This window comes from Benincasa hispida, chromosome 8 (genome assembly GCF_027475165.1).
Source record: "Benincasa hispida cultivar pf3 chromosome 8, pf3_genome.v1.1, whole genome shotgun sequence".
In the NCBI taxonomy this organism is placed as follows: domain Eukaryota; kingdom Viridiplantae; phylum Streptophyta; class Magnoliopsida; order Cucurbitales; family Cucurbitaceae; genus Benincasa; species Benincasa hispida.
In genome coordinates, this window is record NC_143485.1 from 64,922,668 (window position 1) to 64,945,692 (window position 23,025).

At 31.3% G+C, this 23,025-nt stretch overlaps 1 protein-coding gene and 1 pseudogene across 1 annotated transcript; both read left to right on the forward strand.

Moving 5' to 3' along the window:
* The first annotated feature begins 9,063 nt into the window (after positions 1–9,063).
* Positions 9,064–11,009, forward strand: LOC150034791 (serine/threonine-protein phosphatase 7 long form homolog; annotated as a pseudogene).
* Positions 11,010–17,101: 6,092 nt separating this feature from the next.
* Positions 17,102–20,085, forward strand: LOC150034792 (endoglucanase 25-like). The gene is made up of 7 exons (XM_090316848.1): positions 17,102–17,134; positions 17,349–17,793; positions 17,867–18,174; positions 18,295–18,774; positions 18,868–19,000; positions 19,127–19,305; positions 19,684–20,085. The coding sequence occupies exons 1-7, from the start codon at positions 17,102–17,104 to the stop codon at positions 20,083–20,085; spliced, it is 1,980 nt and encodes a 659-aa protein (XP_090172974.1).
* Positions 20,086–23,025: the final 2,940 nt, after the last annotated feature.

Below are 23,025 nucleotides of genomic sequence, written 5' to 3' on the forward strand. Positions count from 1 at the left end.
AATTATTCTTCGTTGTTTTCAAAATTAGGTCAAATGGTATTAAAATTGAAATTTGAGTCATCCGTACAAAACCTATATTATTTATATGGCAAATCGAATTTGGTGTTTTATATTCAATATGCATTGTTTTGACCTTGAAATGACTAAAATATATATTTTTATAAGAGGGTGTTTGGGGTAATGAGTGAAGTCGTAAAGTCATGGGACATATAATATAAAAAATTAATCGAACATAAAATTGGCGTCTTTTATTTGTGGGGTCTACAAACTCTTTGAATCGAATAAGATATGAAGTTCACAATTGGTAAAACACCTTCTAAATGTTGTGTTGAGTTTTATTATACTTGATCATATCCTTAAGAAAAAAAGCTGGAAACTTATTAACTCACATGATATGATGACTTGGTATCATGGAAGATATCTAAAATATGGGTTAATTAGAGAAAGAAGGTGATTTTAGAAGTTAAATAGAAAAAATGGGTGGTTTTCAAACTATTTAGAAATTATTTAGGAAAAGGGTCGCAATTTTTTTTAAAAAAATATGAATGCATATGCTCAATCGATGCATTCAAGCTATATTTTTTTATTATTATTTAATAAACAGAATACGTTCCTTCAAGAGATGCATTCACGTTCTAATAAAGACAAAAAAAAAAATCGCTCTTTCCTAAATAGTTTGAAAATCACTCTTTTTCCTAATTAACCTTTAAAACTACCTTATTTCTCCGATTAACCCTAAAATCTTCTAGTCCAAAGTGCAAAAATGGGGATATCATTGGAGAAAGACACTGCATTGGCTAAAAGAAAAGGTTTTGATTCTTTTTTTCAAGGTTCAACTTTTGTTTGAATTTTGTATGTTTTTGTTGCTCCCGATGTTGAGTTATCAACTAATCATTGATTTCATGACGGTTACCCAAGTAGAGAGATTATGGTTTTTATATATACAATGTACAATGTATTTGTGCAAGAATACTATGTATTTTCTTTTAGGTACGAATTTGTAATTTTTTTTTAAAAAAAATATTATAATGAAAATATTTATTCTAGTTTTTTATTATCTAAATATTAAGATGACTTTTTAATTTTATTTAATTTGGTGGCTTAGATTATTAAATTTTTGTTAGGCAATTAGATTTTGTTTTAGGTTGTTAGATATTTTTTAAAAATACATAATAATCTTATGTGTTTGTTAACATGAGTATTTTTTTCCATAATTAAATTTTAATTAGTATTAGAATTAGTTGTTTGGTCAATTTTCATAAGAAAAAGTTGTCTGGCTATTTTTCAAAAACGTCATTTTATTTTGGTCATTTGTCCAATCATTCCAAAATATACCATTTTGTCTCACTACTTTGAAATTGATTCAATGCTAGTCTTTATACTTTTAATAAATCTTAAATTTAGTCATTCAAAATTAAAATTTATGGAAATTGATTAAATAGTAATATTAATTTTGTTATAAGAAAATACACTATACGAACATATTTTCAAAATTTAGAGTAAAAAGGCTAATAGACACATTTTTCTTTTGAAAAATCAACACTAAATTAGTTGCATGGACTAAATATAAAAATTATTTAAATTAAAAAATATTAAAATTGAGCATTTAAATAGGAAGACTAAAATTGAATACATCTTAAGTCACATTTACTCCAAGTAAAATGTAATCTAAAGTAAAAATAGACCCCAGTTAATTATTGTTGTTGTTATTGTTTACATGTATTTCGTAATCATAATGAATTGTGGAATCCGCCTTCAAATCTATAATCAAAACACACAATCTAAATGAGAAACGGAGGGTGTTGAATCTAATTGTGCTTGAAAGTTATGTAAGACCCATTTATTTTTACTGTTATTGTTATAGATATTGTCCCATTTACAGCTACCTTTACATTTACTTTTATCATTATCGTTACCGTTAGAGTCAAACAGTAACAGTAGTAATAACGGTAACAGTAAATGTGATAGATTTGTAATTCTAAATAAATACAATTAAAAGTAATCCAATTACATTTGTGTTTCAGATTCATTACGATTGATTCATCAATGAAATTTCATTACGACTATTCCATTTTTTATTACAATTTGGTAAATATGGCCTTTAAAATATATCTATCAAAATAGCATTTTAACTTACAAAGAAAATATTATTTGAAAGTGCAGTTGAAGGTACAAGAAAAATTATATCAAGTATAAATGTGTGTTTGACTTTTAAAAAAACAAATATTTGACTTTTTTTTTGGATTTGACCCAATCTACAGACATTCAATGTTGGCCCATAGAATTTTCGCACGTAATAACCAACCAATGGGAAAATTTCACACCGTATTGACCATGCAGCAAACAGCATCTCTATATTTTTTTTCTTTAAAATTATATATATCCAAATATTTATTTGCACATTTGTATATAACTCTTAAATTAATTAGAGTATGATTTTTATATACAATAAGATATGCAATGGTATATACATGGCAAACCCATGGTTATCACACATTAAATTATTGTATCTTAAGTACAAGTGGATGACTACTTATTAATCATATATTAAGGTACTAATCAATCATACATTTTTAATGATGATTGAATCTTTGAAATTTTGTACATGTAAAAATGGAGTGAGAAATAAAATTATATTTTAAGACTTGTTAGATCTTTAAAATTTTTATTCACAAATCACTTCATAAAGATAAAAGTTTACTCTCTATTTCTAATACCCATATATATGTTCTTTCCAAATATTGATTCTTCTAAGTTATTAGATCGTTTCCGTTTAGTATAGCAATTGTAAGGATTAGAGGTCGAACTATTGATATTTTATCCATAGATTGAAAGAAACCATAAGAATGTGCCAAGGTCGGATTTGACTTTTGATAAAACATTCTCCCCAATATTGTTACCAAAATGGAAATTAGAGAGGAAAAAAAAAAGTCTCCCATTTGAAATTGGGGGTTTCTCCATTGCTTAGATATCTAAAGTCCTTTTATTAAATAATTCATAGAAATTTAATCAAGGAATAGGTTAGCACATTTTGGGATATTTTGGTTCATGGGTTAGGTAGGGTTAATAAAACGCGCCCATATTTAAACATATTTAATCGTCATCAAATTTTTAAAATATTAAATTTATACACATTACTCTCATTCATAAGTTTCTATGTTTTGTTATTTACTTTTTTTACTAATAATTTTTAAAAATCAAATCAAATTTTAAGTATTTTTTTTTTTTAAAAAAAAAATTAACTAATTATTCGAGTGTTTCTTTAGTAATTGTGTGAGCTATGATTGAAAAACAAAAATAAAAATGCATTTGTTATCAAATGAGTAATGTCGATTTGTTTAGTTCTATCCTGAGTTTTTTTTTTTTTTTTTTTAAATTTATAAGTTGGATATAAAATATTTAAATTGATAAAACTTATCTTTTATATATATTACATAATAAACTCTTACAAATTATATGCCGACCAAGTACACAAGTTGTACAAAGTCAATAGTATATGAATTCAATAATTGAGAATATTCTTTTATTTACAAAATTCATTAATTGAGATTTGTTAAAATGGGAAGCCAAACAAGGATTCATGAAGAAAAATAACAAATGCATGAAGAAAAAAAGGGCGAAATGGGTTAGTTGAGAGCCCGACATGTCAGCATAAGTCAAATGCCATATTAATTATAAAGCATTGAAAGTGAAGAATCTGACTGAAAAAAAATTCTTCAAAATTTTGGGATTTGCTTTGAGATTAAATTTCTTAGTATTGACCTTCATGACTATCAGAGATGTTCATGGATTGGATTGAGTTGGGTTAAAGTACTTTTTAGATCCAATCCACGTATTAAAATAAGATTAACAAATTAATTTCAAATATATTATGAAATATTTATTTCCATAATGTTAAAAAAATTATTTTAAATTATTGGTGGATAATATATAATCTAAAAAATCATGTAATTAAGTGAAATTAAAATAAATACAAGTATATATAATTGTAGTGAAAGTGAAAAATACATACTTTTATTATTAATAATGAGTTCGGATTGGCTTGGGTTATTTTTTGTGAATCCATGAATCGACGGACTGAGTTGAAAAATGCATATGGTTTTGAAAAGTGAAAAAAAAAACACATAATTTAAAAATAATACATTTGATGCAACGAATTCGAGATTAGGTCAAAACCACATGATCAATCAGAAAAATATATCTTTGAAGTCGAGAATCTGACCATATACATTTTTAAGATTGAGCAAAGATTCTTTAAAAAATAACCTATTTGACTATTAACAATTTAACACACATTCAACTATCGATATATAACATTGTTAAAACGCATAAGACCTAAGGTCTTTTTGGTGCTTCATTATTCTCTTTCTTTTTGTTAGAATCTATATACCTTAATTTGGGACATTTAATATTAATATTGTTGTTTTCAAAACTTATTAGAGAAATATTGTTGTTTTGAAACTTATTAGAGAAATATTGTTGTTTTGGGATTTCGAGGCTAAAAGTCGAGGTTTGAGGATTCGACTAATGTAGAGGTCGAACATTGAGAACTCGACAAACAAAGAAAAACTTGGAAACAATACGTAAATTAGGGTTGTCGAGGGTTGAAGTTTCGACATACATAAGTTGAAACTTCAACCCTCGAGGAAAAGAAAATCTCACTAATTTTGTGATGAGGATCTCGCTCTAGAAGGGAATCTCGCTAATTTTATATATTAGGTTGTCGAAGGTTGAAGTTCTGGCATACATAAGTCGAAACTTCAACTCTCGACAAAAAAAATAAGTGGGTGGAGCAGATTGTAAGAGAGAGCAAGATTGAAAGCGAGATTGTAGGAGAGAGCAAGATGGAAAGCGAGATTGTAGGAGAGAGCGAGATTAAGAGAGCAAGATTGTAGGAGAGAGCGAGATTGAGAGAGCGAGATTAAAAGCGAGATTGTAGGAGAGAGCGAGATTGAAAAAGATTGTAGGAGAGAGCGGGATTGTAAAAGAGAGTGAGATTGTGAGCGAGAGCGAGATTGAGTTTGCCACATGGATTAAACGGTCAACCAGTCAGCTGACGTGGTCTGCCACATGGAAATCGTCTTCACTTTAGCCATAGCCTTAATGCATTTTCAACCACCCTAAATCCGTGGGTCGAGTGTTCAAACACTCGACCTACATCCTTTTAAACCACCATCCTCTTCATTTTTCCGTCACTCCCTCGATAATTTTTGAAGACTCACTGCCCTTGATTTTGCTCACTCCTCTCCCTTTATTTGCTCACTGCCCCTTCATAGCTCACTGTCCCCTCACTGCCTTCGAAATCATCTTCCTCTCCTCCCATTTCCATTTCCATTTCTCTTCTTGTATTTCATTTAATACAAATTATTCTCACACAACTATACTGGTTCGTTACTCTACTAAATTTTTATTTTTTAAGAATAATTATAAATTTTATTTTTGTTCTTATATTTTTTTTTTTTATAGATTCTAGTTTTTTTTTTAAATTTTTTGTAATTGTTGTCAGATAACAAATAACATGAAAAAAGGGTGAACGTTGTCACTTTGAAGGAAAAAAGAAAACTACCGTCGAATCTGTGAGTTGAACATAATATTTGAAAAGTTTAGTTTATTCTTATGATATTTGATTTATTTAGTATTAACTTTGATGTTTATAGTGTTAAAATGTTTAGTTTATTGTTATGTTTAAGAATTTTATATTTATAGTTTAATACAAAATTATTGTGATAGTTAACAAGTTTAGTATAGTTTCAAAAGTTTAATATAGTTTGAAAATTGTAGTTTATTCATATGATATTTGATTTCTTTAGTATTAACTTTGATGTTTATAGTGTGAAAATGTTTAGCTTATTGTTATGTTTAAGAAGTTGATATTTATAGTTTAATATAAAATTATTGTGATAGTTAACAAGTTTAATATAGTTTGAAAATTTTAGTTTATTCATATGAAAATTATTGTTGTTATGTTTATTGTGATAAGTTGATATTTTCTAGTATTAACTTTGAAAATATAGTTTAAAATAGTTTGAAAAAGTTTAATTTAATTTAATTTAATTTTTTATTTTGTATTAAATTTAAAAAATAATTTAAAAAAGTTTACCTCATTTTAATTTGTTGTTATTTTTAAAAATAGTTATAAAAAGTTTAATTTATTGTTATGTTTAAAAATAGTTATAAAAAGTTTAATTTATTGTTATGTTTAAAAAGTTGATGTTCATAAAACTTAAAAAGTTTATGTTTATAAACTAAAAAATTTAATATTTTTTAATATACTTCTTATAAAAAGTATAATACAAAAAATTGATGTTTGTCTTTTTTTTTTTTTTTTAGAAAATGGCAGGCAAATGCTTGAGATTTTTATTGTTTACAAATGGTAATATGATTGATGGTATTGATGGAGTTGAGTATGACCAACCACCAAGTGGGAGTTTTTCCATAAATGTGAACAGGGGAATTGTATTTAAACAATTCATTCAAATGGTTGGGATGTTACTTAGTGTAGATATGGGAGCGAATCATATAGAAATAATATATAGACATCCCAATCTAGAACCATCAGGATCAATAAGATATATGTATTCCCTATTTCAAATGCACAAGCTATGATCTTGATGTTCTCAATGGCAATGTCAGTGCCAAATGTAGTGCATTTGTATGTAAATGTAAATATGATAGGGTGAATCCTGATACATCATTTAACCAGTTTGAAGATCTAACTCAATGTATCGATCCTAATCCAGAGTCAGTTGCATCGCCATGTGATAATGAAGATATGGCGGTTAACAACCTGTACAGAGACTTCAGAACAGAAACGGATGATGAATTTGAAGAGTTGGATTTCGATGGTCGTGAACATGAGATGCTTTCAGATACATTCAATGATTTGGATATGAATGTATTGGATAGCATTCGGGAACATGACCCAATTGTAGCTCCTGTGGACGTTGACAATATGCAATTATATAAAGGAATGATTTGAAGACAAGAAAATGCTACAGCACGCGGTCAAATGTTTTGCAATAAAGTGTCACACACCATACGAGGTTGTTGAATCTACACCGATGATTTGGACAATTCGGTATAAGAAGTTGGAGGAAGGTTGCAAGTGGAGACTTCATGCAATAAAGAAAAAATCGCATGGCTTGTTCGAGATCACTAAGTATGATGAGCAGCATACATGTTTTTATTCAGAACTAAGTCAAAGTCACGTGCAATTGGATTTATCGATGATTGCACTGGAGTTCTGTGACTCCGTAAGAGAAAAACCATCTATCAGTGTGGCACAACTGCAGTCTGACATCAAATCAAAGTTTGGATATCATGTCCTTTACCATAGGGTATGGGAGGGAAAAAGAAAAGCGTTGGCTAAAGTGTTTGGTGATTGGGATGAGTCTTACAAATTGTTGCCCAAGTGGTTATATATGGTTAAGCAGACCAATCCCGGAACACAAGTAGAGTGGAGAGTTAAAGAAACGCTTACTGAAGGCCATATTATTCTAACTTCTGTATTTTGGGCATTTGATCCTTGTATAGAAGCTTTTAATAAATGTCGGCCGATCATTCAGATAGATGGTACACACTTATACGACAAATATAGAGTAAAACTATTGATTGCTACATCAGTTGACTCAAACGAACATCTACTTCCACTTGTGTTTGTCGTTGCTGATGAAGAGTCCACAGACTCATGGGGATGGTTCCTGAAACACCTGAGAGAAATTGTAACACACGAAAAGGTGTGTTTAATTTTAGATCGACATGCTGGTATAATTGCAGCAGTGAACAACCCAGCAAATGGTTGGACAGGACTGAAATATCACCATCGTTTCTGCTTACGACATATCGTCAGCAACTTCAAAAGGAATATAAATTTAATTCATTGAAAAATTATGTTTATCGTGCCGGGTGTCAGTTTCAAATTCGAAAGTTCAACAAAGAAATTGAAGATATCAAAGGAATAAATCGGAGCTGTCTGAGTTTTGTTGACAACATTAGTTTAGAGCAATAGACTCAAGTACATGATGGAGGATTCAAATATATGGGTGGATAACGACAAATCTATCAGAGTGCATAAATAGAGTCCTCAAAGGAGCTCGAATGTTGCCTATAAATGCTCTTGCTCAGATAACATTCTTCAAATGCGTGAACTATTTCGAGAAAAGAAGAGAATAAATAAGGGATGCATTGAAGCGTCAAGATAAATACACCCGGTAATATATATATATTATTAATAATTTATTTCAAACATATTTTATAATACTAAGTAGAATAAAAATCCAGGTATGCACATGACCAAATAAATGAATGGGCTGCATGATCTAGTAAACATGAAGTACAATCATACGATCGGTATGAAGATGTGTTTCATGTAAAGACCGAATGTCATAGTCTTAATGCCAAAGGAAGAAACGTTCAAATATTGAGGCTAAACAGGTCCGAGCGGTACTATTCATGTAACAAGTGGCAAGCATTTGGCATTCCATGCTCACATTTTATGGCCGTTTGCTCACATTTTAACATAAACTACGAAGATTTTATTGAGGACTACTACAAACTGTCAACGTATACTGAATGTTACTCTCCTCAATTTCAACCTGTACTGCATGAAGATTACTGGATCACGCACCCTAATATGTCCGTCTTACATCCTGATCCATCGTTGTTGAGAAAACCTGGTAGACCGAAAAGTTCTCGTTATCACAACGAGATGGATTGGACAGAACCAGCCACTCGACAACGATGTGGATTTTGTAACCAGTTAGGACATAATCAAAGGAAGTGTCCTTCGTTACTAAGACAAGCTCCAGATAGTTAGGGATTGAAAAATAAATAATTTTGTTATTATATATTCATTTTAGTGTATATTCAATTTTTTTATTATAATTTATTGTATATTCAATTTTTTTTATTATAATTTATTGTATATTCAATTTTTTTTATAATAATCTATTGTATATTCAATTTTTTTTATTGTAATCAATAAAGTTTTACATTATTCTTTACCCTCACACTTTTCTCTACTATTCAATTATAGTCAATTTTAATATATTTTTTTTCCAGTTCATGGTTTTAAACCTAGGATCTGTTGATCCCGATGTTTTATACGACCAGTCCATTCATCGATCATATGTTGTATGGCGAGATCATACTACTAGAGAAATATCTTGTAAACGTCGAGAGGCAGTTCTCCAGCGCACTATCTCACTCTACCCTCAAATACTACCGCTACTATGCACATTTGGATTCTATGGGGTTGCCAGATTATGATTTATTCAGTTGGACTGGCATCTGATCACAGTCTTGGTCGAGAGATGGAGGCCCGAGATGCATACATTTTATATATCTGTTGGAGAGCGCACTATCATTCTACAAGACATAGAAGTGTTGTTGAGGTTACTTGTTGACGGCGAGTCGGTCACCGGAGTGATGTACGATGAATGGTTAGAAGTTTGTCAACTATACCTCGGTGCGACCCCACCTGCCGACAAGATTAAAGGATCGAGATTAAGTTTAATATGGTTAGGAACACAATTTCTTGAGCTCATAGATGATGCAGATGAGGAAACCGTCATAAGATATGCGCGAACATATATACTACAAATGATGGGTGAAAGTCTGTTTTCAGATAAATCAAGTCATTTTGTTCACTTGATGTTCCTGCCACTGTTAGCTAACCTCCATGATGCAGGGCGGTATTCGTGGGGTGGAGCATGTTTGGCATGGTTGTATAGACAACTATGCAAAGCAACAAGACTTGAGGTTCGAGAGATAGTTGGGCCTCTCATACTTTTGCAACTATGGGCTTGGGAGCGATTTCCAACAATGGCTCCACAGCTACATCATGTTAATGACGCTCAGTTAGTTGGACGAGCCTACGGTTCTCAGTATGTTGTTTTAATTCAATTTAATTTTTATATCACTGGTCTAGTTAATTTAAATTCTAAATTATCAATTTAAAAATTTAGGTGGAGAGACAAATTTTGTGTGACTAGGACAACCACACATGTAGTCAACCAGTATAGATACATGTTTGATTTGTTTCAACCTGAACAGGTACATTACACTAAACCTAATTGATTATTTTATTCACATTTTTATTGTATTTATCTTTAATATTCTCTAATATAATATTTTGTGTTTCAGGTTATTTGGGAGCCGTACAAAATTATTATGTATACTTTGCCTAATTTTTGTACGAATGGTCAAAACATATGGCGGACGATGAGTCCTCTCATATGTTTTCACATTGATAAATGGCATCTTCCTGACAGGGTGATGAGACAATTCGGTTTTCAGCAGGATGTCCCATCGCCTTGTAATACTGAACCCGTACTGCATGATATTGACCTAAGGACTGGAGATTGGTCCGAAAAAGTTGCACATTTGGTAGTGCGATGGCACTATCGTGTAAAGTTTATTGTAATGGGGGTTTCTCTTGAACAGTTTGACACAGATGTCACTCCAAAATATATTCATTGGTATAATAATAACACAGGGCGCTACGTCACTTGTCCGGGATTAACTGTGGGTCATCTGGTAAATGAATGAATATTATCTAATTATTTTTAATTTAAATTTATTTTAAATATTGTCTAATTGTTTTATAATTCACAGAGATTGAACAACAGTAGACTCCGTGAGGTTGCGAATGATCCGATCCAGGTTCTTGCTATATGTAGTGACAACCAAAGCTATATGGAGGAAATTCATTATATGTATGATATACCTATTGTTCCTCCACCAGCTCCTAGACGTAGAGAACCTGTTCGGGAAGAGGATGAGTTTGATGAGTTGCACATAATGTGGAAGAGTTGCCCCCTATGATGCTGACGTAGAGTCAAACTGATTATGTTAGTCCGATGATGATGATGCTAGCATTTGGTTCAGAACATTATGACTCAGAGGCTGGTCCTTCGTCTTCATACGTGCATGGACATGGTCGTGGTCGTGGAGAGCATAATGAATATTTATATTATGAAGTGCCTGCAGAGATACCAGAGCAACATTAAAAAGAACCGAGCAACCTCAAATTTGAAGTCGACGACGACAACTAGCTCGAAATCGACGACGTCCGCCTTGTGGGACACATTGATTTTTGTAATTATTTTTATATAAATGAGATATTTAATTTACATTTTTTTTTATTTTTATGAGTTATTATTTTTTTTTAATTTATTCTTTTTAGAGTTTAAATAAAATAATAAAATATTTTTAGAAATTGTTTTTATAAAATAGAAAATTAAAAAAAAAAAAGGAAGGAAGAAAGAAGAAGGTGGAATATGTAATAATTAAAAAATAAAAAAGGAAAATTTGTACGGTATTCTTGCTCAAAATCTCGCTCTCGCTCTCTCTCATAATCTCGCTCTCGAATTTGATTGGGAAGTTCAGTGGCAAAAAGAAGGAGATTCATTAGCTCGTTATTTAGTCAGACTTGCTAAGATGACAGAATCCATAAAAATTATTCAACAAGCTTTGGAAGGAATTCCAGGGGGACCTCATGAAAATTTAGAAATACGATCTTTTGATAGAGAAAGGTCTCCGGAATGATAATTAAACAGACTCAATAATAATGTGGGCAAGGTCGAGGGTTCAAAGTTCGACGTACAAATGAAATGAAGGTCGATGGTTCAAAATTCGACCTATCTAGGTCGAATTTTCAACCCTAACTTATTTAAAAAAAACAACAATATTTTTACAAATAGTTTGAAAACTACAATATTTTCCTAAATAGTTTCTAAAAGGACAATATCCTTTTAATTTTCCCCCTTAATTTGAAGGAGCGATACTTTTTTTTTTTTTTCTAATGAGATAAACAAAGGTCAAACAATTAACAAGAAGAGAGTGAGGGGGAGAGCAAGAAAAAGGAGAAAAACGTGGGTGCTCCCTTAGATGCACCTATCTTGGTGCATCCCAAGTATAGTTCAATAAAATACTATCACATGATATTTTTTTATGATTCCTTTTTTGTGTAATAAAGACGTGGGGAGCATATGAGAGGCTGCACCTAATCATTACTCGAAAAAAAAATTGAGAAGTGTTAGGTCATATATTGAAGTAAGGCAGAGAGAGGAAATGAAAGAGGGAGGTAATGGAGGTGTAGATAAATGATATTTCTTTTAAAGATAAGGGTACTAATGCAACTTTTTGAAAGTTTAGAGGTATTTTTACAATGAGGTATTAACGGTTTCTGTTAATATATTAATCGTAAGAGTAATTTTAAAAAAAAAAATTTTGTACATTTGAATGTATTTTTTAAACTCTTGAAAATTTAAAGGTATTTTTTAAACAAAACTTTAACCGCTTCCATTCAAAACGGACAATAAAAGTATTTTTAAAACTTTTTTTTTTTTAAAGTTTAAGAATATTTTTGGAACTTTTGAAGCGTAAAATATTTTTGACACAAAGTGTAAAGTTCAAGTACATTATCTTTTATAATATAGCCATAAAAAATACTAATTAACCACTAAACTTGTTGTTTATTCATTGGGCGAATTATGTGAAATGAAATTTGATTTTATTATTTTAAAATTTTGAAAAACATGACTTTGAGTTGGATTTCAAGGCATCATTTAGGGATTGGAATACGACCGTAAATTACATTTTCTTACATTGGATTTTGCTAATGTTTACTAACAGTAAATAGTAATGTTTAAGTAAGCTTTAATCGGAGTAAATAACAACATTTTACAAATATAGAGATAAAGTTTAAATTAAGATTAAAACATAGACGCCAAACCAAACTTATTAATCTCATTTCACATTTTATATATATATATATCAATTGACTCATTGACTGAGTTTAAAATAAGAGAAACGTAAAGAAATTTCTAGTGCTATGGTAGTTGCTAACCACATAAGGAGCCTTTAAGAATCATGTGGGCCATGCAATAAATATTCAATAAATTAACAAATCATCTAATGATGTGTCAAATAATCAATAGAGGTAATATGTACTAGCAAAGCACTAGAAATTTTCCCACCTCTTAATTTCTAAATCTCTTCATATTAATTTTTGGGAAAATATATATGGAAATTCTCTATATTACCTCCACTTATTGTGTGACACGTCAACGCAAGACGCAATAGTGGCACCTTGCCTCCGAAGGGCAAGGCACATGACAGAAGGTATGTGCCTTCCACGAAGTGTTGAGGTGCGCTATTGGTTTTTTTTTTCTTTTTTTAAATAACGCAAATTTATTTGCATTTTAATATATATATATAATTTTTTAAATCTAATTTGGTATCATTATACTACGTACGAGTCCTACGACAGCTACAATAACAAATCAATGCCTTCTTCACGGTTTGTACGTCTTTTCTTCTTATTCATCTTCTTCCTTTTCCTCTTCTTCTTCCTTCTTCAACCAATCAACTCCTTCTCCTTCTTCTTCATCACCAAATCACAAAACCATCTTCTCCTCCCCTAAGAAATACAGAGAATGTATTTTCACCTTTCTTCTTCTTCAAACAATATTCAAAACGTCTTGTCTTCTTGAATCATTCTTCATCCAGGGCTTCTTAAAAAAAAAAAAAAAATCAGAACGTCTCTTCTTCTTCCAAACTTTAGTTACGTACAAAACTGGTGTTGAATGACAATAACCAATTTTAAATCCTATCTATCTTTTATTTTCTTTCGTATATTCTTCTTTAAGTCACATTTCTATCAATCTATGTTTTGTTCGTATATATATATATATATATAAAAGGTTGGTTCTTATCTTTTGTATAAAAAGGTTGTGGTATTGTATTTTCAAACCATACTCTTGAAGATTAGAAGTATTTGGTTGAGGAGGTTCATACATAGTAGAAAATTTAGGAGGTTCATATGTAGTAGAAAATCTAGGAGGTTCATATCTTGAAGATTGAAATTGTATTTCTATACTTCCATCTTCATTTTCAATAATACATTTTAATTTTGGATCTTCAATTGAAGGTTTAAAAGCGTCCTCTAAATTCCATCTAGGATTATGAGTAATTTGATTCCAAGATAACATCATTTTTGAAGTAAAAGTATTTGAGTATTCCGTACTAGCTTCCATCAGGAGGGTTTGGTCTTTGGGAGAAGTCTTAAGAGCTTTGGGAGATAAATTTGTATACATTAGTTTATAATGTATCCGAAATACTCGATCTATCTATCTATCTATCTATATATATATATTGTGTCTCGGACATTTTAAAATATTGGTGAGATCCATCGACATCAACGTGAGATCCGTAAATATTTATAAAGATAGATTTATAGTGTGAACCCATAAGTATGGTACTAAGTACTAGAATTTTTCTCGAAAAGCGTGCATCAACTTGGTCACTGGCTTATTTTAATAGTAAATTAATAATATTATATAAAAATTTATTTATAGTTAAAGAAGGGCTGCTTTTGAATTTGAGCATTGGAGTGATGTGAAGTACATAAGGACATGAGAGTCAAAATAATTGCCTTTGGATGTTAATTCATTTATTTATATATTTTATTTTCCTTTTTGAAGCAACCTACCTAAAATCTCTTAACGCCACTAAAGTATGAAAGATAATATAATTCAAATTCAAAGTCTGCTACTTTCCCAAAACATATTTTACGTTTCTTCATGGCTAAACTCCAATTAAAAAAAGAAAAAAAAAAAGATTAGTTATAAGTGGCTACAAACTAAACAATAGTTCATAGGTTAGAAAGATGACACATTTATAAGTATGAATTATTTTGAATTAATTTAAAAGTAGATCGATACGAGTTTAATATTAAAGTAGACAATATCATTGCACTATAGAGATATAGAACTAGACTTATTATTTTAAAGTAGTATTAGGAGTCATGTTTCCTCAATATCCAAATACAAAATAATTTCGTGCATGTTTGGAAGAGATTTTAAAAACGTTAAAATCAATTTTGTCAAGTTTAAAATCACTAAGATGCGCTTTTAACACTCAAAATTAATTTAATATTAGATTTTAGACTTTTATATGCAATTTTTATATAAGTAAAATTAGTGTCGAAAAATTAAAAATATGTTTCATAATGGTTTTGAAAATGATAAAAGTGATTTTAACACTTTCAAAATCACTCTCAAATATGTCTGAATATAGAAAACGTAACTTAGAATCTGAAATAAATTTTTAGAAAGATTTAAGAATTAGTCTACCACAAGACTAATATCTCACAAATATCCTAAAATTTAACAATATTTCATAATTAGATTTCAACAATATGTTAGGACATTTTCAATTTTCTATAGATTCTCTCTCATCTTTTAATTTCATAATATTTATAATAAAAATATATCACTTCCAAATTTACTATTAAATATATAAAAATTTTATTTTTTAAAATATCATTAATTATATTTTCTCTAATCCATAAATTTTATAAATATTTAATTCTTTTTTTATTAACATCATTTTCCAATTTTGACTTTGTTTTCGTTATTTATTAATTTCGATTGATATTCATTTAATGCAAGATATTCCAAATTAATGTTTCATTCATTTTAGGAAATTTCATTATTTTCTTTCATATTCCTAGTTTAAAATCGATCACCTCTATATTAAGATATCAAGTATATGTAAATATACCGGTCATATACTTAAAAATGTAAATTAAAGGTGATAGTCGATTCAATTTTGTCGGTTTTGGGATTAACCAAAAACCAATCCAAACTCATCGATTTTACAAAGAAGAGATCCAAACCGATGTCCAATAAAGAAAAAAAAATCAATATATTGATTTTTATTTGGTTCAGTATATTATCGATTTTGTTTTCAGTTTTTGACCTTTTTTCCCAAATTTTAATTTTTATTTCCAACTTTGTTTTGAATTGGTCCTTTTCGTAAATTTAATATTAAAATTGGGTTCATTTCTTTTTTTATAGATTGAATTGGATATTTTTATTCTTTTTATCGACATTTGCTAAATAAAAAACATAAACACTTCATAGTAATTAGTCTTTTTTCTAAATATAAATGCACCATAATAATTAAAGCATTAAAAGACACCTAACATTAAAGTTTACTTTAAAGGATATATATACCCTTGGTTTGATTCGATTTTGATTGATTTTTCCAATCAAAATCCGAACCAATACTTTTTCATTTTCTTTAAATACAAGCCAATATGTCCAAATTTAGACTAAAAAACCAAACCAAACTAGTAGATCGGTTTGGACTGATTTGGTTTTTTATTGCACTCCTAATGTAAATTGTTCGATTTATATGACAATATATTGCACAAATTGTCTTATTCATGCACTTATAAAATATACCCTGGTTTATTTTTAAAAAATTCAAATATATAACGGTATATATAAAATATACCTTATTTTCTATTTTGAAGTTTGTTGTCGATTATTGCTTTTATTTATGAAGGCAACAATTTTCATATTTTTAGAGAAACTTTCCTTGTGTAGATTTTGAAAAGAAAACCGATTTTTGGATGTTTATAACTACAAGAAACCGCCCTTACATGCTTCTTTTGCTATTATCATTATTATATATATATATATTTTAAAAAAAAAAACTTAATGGTAAAGAGGGATGAAAAGGTACATTGGACGTATAGACTATTAGGTTGTTCATGTCAAAAAATATAAAAGTTAAAACACTTGTATAATTAGACCTATTAGACTATATGCGTAGATAGCCCAACTTTTAAGTGCTTAAAACCACTTATTTTACAAAAAAAATTTCAAATCGAATCTTAATTATGGATTAAATCCTAATCCTTAGGTGCTAATAAAAAGTGGTTATGAAATTAAGAGCCTCAGCCTAAATTTGACGTCAATATACAGTTAGAAACCAAACATAACATTTAACACTTCAAGCTTACCAACCTCATCTTACACAAATCAAATTTTTAACGTTTATCAAGTTTAAAAAACCATCTAGACGCACCTTTAATCATTCCAAATTTAATATTTGATTTTATCCTTTTCAATAACATCTTCATACAATAAAAAGTGATTTTGAGTAATGAAAAGCATGATTGATGTGGTTTTAACAATTATAAAATCACTTCCCAACATTCCAATCAATATAACTTAGAAGCAATTAATAGATAGAGGAAGAAGCAGGGGGAGCTTGCTGACTTAACTCCTTAAAACTCTCATCTTCAATGGGCTACACCAGACAACAAGAAATGTACAAGGTACAAGACACCACCTAGACATTGGAATAACCGAGGGGAACTTTTTGATGTATTTCAAATGTTCCAATAACACCATACATAAGGAAATTATAAACCAACAGGCTGCAGTTGTCTTTATCCTTAGTATCTTCCAAAGGAACTCATTGTTACTGCCACACAGAAATTCATATCCAGTTAATTTGTGGGTTTGCTTTCCCTTTCGAACTTGAATCAGATTAGACAGAGTTTCGGGGAAATCAGTGACAGTTTAAGCTTTCGCCTCCTCTATGCTCCCAGAATCTTTATCAACCATAACACCTTGATTCTTTCCAATTTCTCATTGAAGTCAATGATGCAACCGGAGAGATTTGTACACACAGAACATGAAGCAGATCGTTTTCTTAGCTCAACACGACTTAACTTCAATGTCTCTTCTAAATCTTCCATTGATTATGATTCGATTCCTTCTCCATACTCCAAGTCTTTCGACTTCAAGATTGTTATATCAAATAGAAAACGTTTCAAATGGTGTTCTTACATTTCAGCTTTATTGCTACTTCTAATCATAGCAGTTACACTTCTCCTTCAGTTTTTGCCTCACAAACATAATCTCTATGAAGCCTCAGACAATTACACAGCTGCAGCAAAACAAGCACTGAAGTTTTTCGATGCTCAAAAATGTAAGAGTCCTCCTTAGCTCAAAATGTGATGATGAACTCTTCATGCCCCTGACTGATAAAAAGCTTTTCTCAGCTGGTAGGTACCCGAAAAAGAGTCCAGTCACGTTTCGGGGAGATTCAGGCTTGGAAGATGGAGTTTCAAGCAATAAACCAGATGATCTCGTTGGTGGTTTCTATGATTCTGGAAACAACATTAAGTTCACTTTCCCTACAGCTTATACCATTACTCTTTTAAGCTGGAGTGTGATTGAGTACCATCCGAAGTATGCAGACATGAACGAGCTTGATCATGTAAAGGACATCATCAGATGGGGAACCAAATATTTGCTCAAAGTTTTTGAAGCCCCAATAACTTCTGATCAAACCATAATATATTCTCAGGTAAGTCATATGAGCTCTCGATTGAGAACAATTAAGATACTTGTAGTGCAATTGTTCCTCAACGTTGAATCCTCCATGTCATGTTTATTACTTAACAGTATCTCTAATGTGTGATGCTAGGTTGGCAGTGCCAGTAATGCTAGTAATGCTCAAACTAATGATAACTGCTGGCAAAGACCAGAAGACATGCTGTACCCCAGACCTGTTTCAAAGTGTGATGCCCGGGCTTCGGATCTTGCTGGAGAAATTGTCGCAGCATTATCAGCTTCATCATTAGTATTCAAAGAAGATAACAACTATTCAGGAAAATTAGCAAAAGCTGCAGAGAAATTGTTTGAGCATGTGACTAAATTAGACCCAAGTGAGCAAGGAACTTACACTTCGGTCGATTCTTGTGGTGGAGAAGCAAGGAAATTCTATAACTCGTCAAGTTACACGGATGAATTGATATGGGCAGGAACTTGGCTGTTCTTTGCTACTGGAAACACTTCATATCTTGCATATGCCACTGATGCTGTCCGGTTTCAGCTAGCACAGAGCGAGGAAACAAGTATTGGCAGAGGGATTTTCAATTGGAACAATAAGTTCAGTGCAACCGCGGTAACTCCAATCAAAGTCATATTTGAATTTCCGATAAAAGATGAAAGATCTAAGACAGTTGACGAACAGTTTACATTAATACTCTTTCCATAGGTATTATTGACACGCCTTCTCTACTTTCATGATATTGGCTACCCATATGAATATGCCTTAGGTGAATCAGCAAATATGACAGAAATCCTCATGTGTTCTTATATCATTGATCAACACTTCAACAGGACACCTGGTAAACCATCTGTTCAGACCCCATGCATCGTATAAACTTACTATCCTCACTGACTTTTCTGTCAACAACAAGAATATATGTGAGTTCGTTTTCAGTAATCGGCTAATCTTCCAATTGTTAATGTAGGTGGATTGATCCTCTTACGGCCTCATGATGGAGGATGGCTCCAGTTAGCTGCAACAGCATCATTTCTCAGTAAATTGTACAGTGATTACCTTGATCTTTTGGGAGCATCTCACATGAGTTGCATTTTTGCAAATCCTGGCTTTTCTTTGGAAAAGTTGCGGACCTTCTCCAGGTCTCAGGCAAGTGCTGTATTAAGGATTATTTCTTTTGTCTTCTATTTCAAAAAGCAGAAAATGTAGAACATACTAATATTCCCCCAAATCACCTCTAGTTAAATGATCTTAGGGAGCAAATCAGCAATTAGACAATGTTTTTAAATACATGTTTCTTTAGTAAAGAAATAACATAATGTTCTATATTTTGAGAAGAATAAAACTAGTTATATACTGTATTTTGAGAATTTTTATCTTTCCGCTTCAAAAGAAGTTTTTACACTTGTTAATTGGAAAACAAAACCAAACATATGTTAGAAACACTTACATAGAGATTTTCAACCGAAGTCTAAAAATCCTTCAGTCAGTTAGATATAAGAATTTAATAGTATTCAAAACTTTCAGCTCAACTACATACTTGGGGATAATCCAATGAAAATGAGCTACGTAGTTGGCTATGGAAACAATTTTCCCACCCATGTCCACCACAGGGCTGCCTCAATTCCTTGGGATGGTCAATTCTATTCATGTGCTGAAGGAGATAGATGGTTGTTATCAAAGGCTTCAAATCCAAATATTCTTTCCGGAGCCATGGTGGCTGGACCAGACAAGTTTGACTATTTCTCAGATGTCAGGGAAAGACCTTGGTTTACTGAACCAAGCATAGCAAGCAATGCAGGTTTAGTCGCAGCGCTTGTCGCTCTAAATGACTATCCAGGTGACACTTCAGGTTTTAATGGAAGAAATTTAGGCATAGATCAGATGTCAATTTTTGATAGAATCCCTATGGGTTCTATAGCTCCTTGATAGTCCTAAGATATATATATATATATATATTCACAAGAACAGAAATGTGAAGTCAATTCTTTGCATTTGCACTTTTTACCACTGCTTGCTTTCTTTCCCTACAAGCTAATATATAGCATTCTCAGTTTTTGACACTTCTACTAATTAATAGATCAGTAGGAAACAAGATTTCATCCCAATGAACCATCCAAAGCAAATATTTGCCTCTTCAAACTAGAGATTGTATTAAATGTGAAAGACGAGAGTCAAGAAGTTGTATTTTACTACTAAAATTCAGTAGTACATGAGAAAAGCATTGTTTCACTTCCACAGGATTTAGTCATTCGTTTGAAGACTGACATAACAACATGAACAAAGATTTATAGCATTTGATTCAAAATTTCCAATACACTCTGTAACGTAATCGCTGATACATATTACAAACCCAACAAATCCGCAAGTTCGATTAAAATACACTCAAATAAGTACAAAGACAATCGGCACCGTATTGATCTTTTAAAATTCTAGTGTCCCAACCAACGATAGAAGCAAAGACCTAACCCAGCCAGCAGCCATGTACAAGGAGACGAAAAGATATGAAGCAAACCCATGAACCAAAGCCGGAAAGAAACAGATCTCAAGAAAAATTAGAAATACAGAGAGGAAATTCAATCACAGGAAAAGACCTGTTGGGGCAATCTCAAAGCCTCAGCTCTGGTGAAGCAGGTATCGTCAATGACATCGCTCCGGCACCACCGGCATTTGGGTGTCTGGGAACAGTGTAAAGCCGAAACCTTGTCGCCGCAATTAGAGATCTGTTGATCTCTCCTTCTCTGTAAGCTCAGTATAGTACGATCCGGATTGGGAGAGTTGGATTTGCGATCGGCATTACATGAGACGAAGAAGAAGAAGAAGAGGAAGGAGAGAAGGAAAATGGAGAGCGGCGATGAAAGATTGGAGCTCCTTCCCATGGAAATTTGAGGAAAAGCTGTGGGAATTTGGATCCCACGGCTACATTTGCAGAACTCAAAGCTGGCTGGGTGCTTTAGAACATGTTCTAATTTCCCTACAAACTTTTCAGAGATACTTAGATTTGTGGGGGAGGTTTTGAAACTTAAATAGGGAAAGGTGGGACTTTTGGATTATTTAAGGGAAAGTGGGCCTTTTTTTATCCCTAATATATATTTTTTTTACTTTTTATCGGACTGAATCATTAAAAAAAAAAACATAAAAAAAGATGCGTCTCTTGAAATTATGCATTTCTAAAAAAAATAATAAAATAATAAACTATTTTTGTTTTTATTTTTTCATTCTTATAACAATTCGAAACTCAACTCTTTTATTACTTATGTTTTTTTTACAGCTAATAATATTTCATTTGTTTAATTCTAAATTATTATTACCTAAAACCAACTATTTCACCAATCTATTTTTGTTATTATTATTTTGTTATTTTGTTATTTTTTTTATTTTGATAGTAATATTACTAGTTTTTTAATATTATAAACAATAATGTTATTTTGAGATTAAAAAATTTCTATGATTGATTTGATATACTCAATATTAATTTTAAATTTTAAATTATTGTTTTTGTTTACAGTTGTTGGAAACTTATGCAAAAACATAGATATTAACTTTCGACTATTGTAAATAATATTCAAGGTTCTTTAGGATGTGTGGTAGACTACAAGTGCACTTTCGTAATTGAATTTCATTAATAAATTTAATTATATGTACAATAGCGTGAGAACAGGCCAACAAATTGTGCACCGTGTCTTGTAACATTCCCTCCAATCCATCTCGTTTTGCATGCGAGAAGTACACGGTCTGCCAACCTTCCTAACTCGTGATTCGTCTGGATAAATAGTGGGAAAGTTATGACCAGACCAACATTTTTTATCGGAGATGGGCTTGAATTGGGGTGAATAACAAGCTAGATAAGTAGGAATTTTGTAATAGTCTTCAATGTAGTAAAAGTAGTCTACCCCAATGGTCTTACACACAGCCATAGCGTGAGAACAGTGGATTTCACAACTCTGCCACTTATTGCATGTGCATGTTCTTTCACTTAATTTTATTTGGTATGTGTTTCCACCCTTTAGTGTTATTAGGTTGATTGAGGTGGTGACGTTACACAACCCTGTTCGATGGTCAAATATGTTGACGGAATGTTTAGTTGCACGTTGTTCCTAATGAGTTATTTTCTTTACTGCATACCTATGACAAATACGACAATTACTTAGAATACCTCTACAATCAGTATAAAAACGTGGATCCAATCTTTACAAGAATTTTAATAGCATAATATTCTCTTTGTTTACATCAGATTCAATTCAACTAATTATATTCTTTTAAAGAAGAAAAAAAATGCATGAATCCGATTCAAGAGCAGTTTCTACTTCTACATGACGAGTAGTGAAATAAGCAATAGTTCGATAGAATATTGCTTGGACTAGTGCAGTGATGGGTAGCTTTCTGGCTCCTTCAGAACAACATTTGTACTTTCGGCTACATTCGTGGTTAACCATCCATAACGATGATCACCATCATGTGACTGTGTCTACTGCTTAGGATCTATGGAAGCAAAATATCGTAAGCAATTAGGGTTTGCTATTTGAAGTTCGGCCATATAGTCATTAAACTTCCAAACTTGAAATTTTGATCTTGCACTATAACCAAACTCTTCAATAGACTATTTTTATACTTGTTGTTAAAATTACTCACCACATGTCGCAAGCAGAATCTGTGGTGTACTCCAACCCAACCGTTGTTAGGGGTTCTGATGGCAGATATAATGCCTTTGTATCTATCTAAAATTAGACACATTCCCTCCCTTCTATGCACCACATGATCCCATAAATTTCTCAAAAACAAGTCCCATAAGTTAGCACTTTCCTCTGGTACAATGGCTTATGCAACTAGATAGACGTGACCATTTGCATCGACTGAGGTAGCTATTAA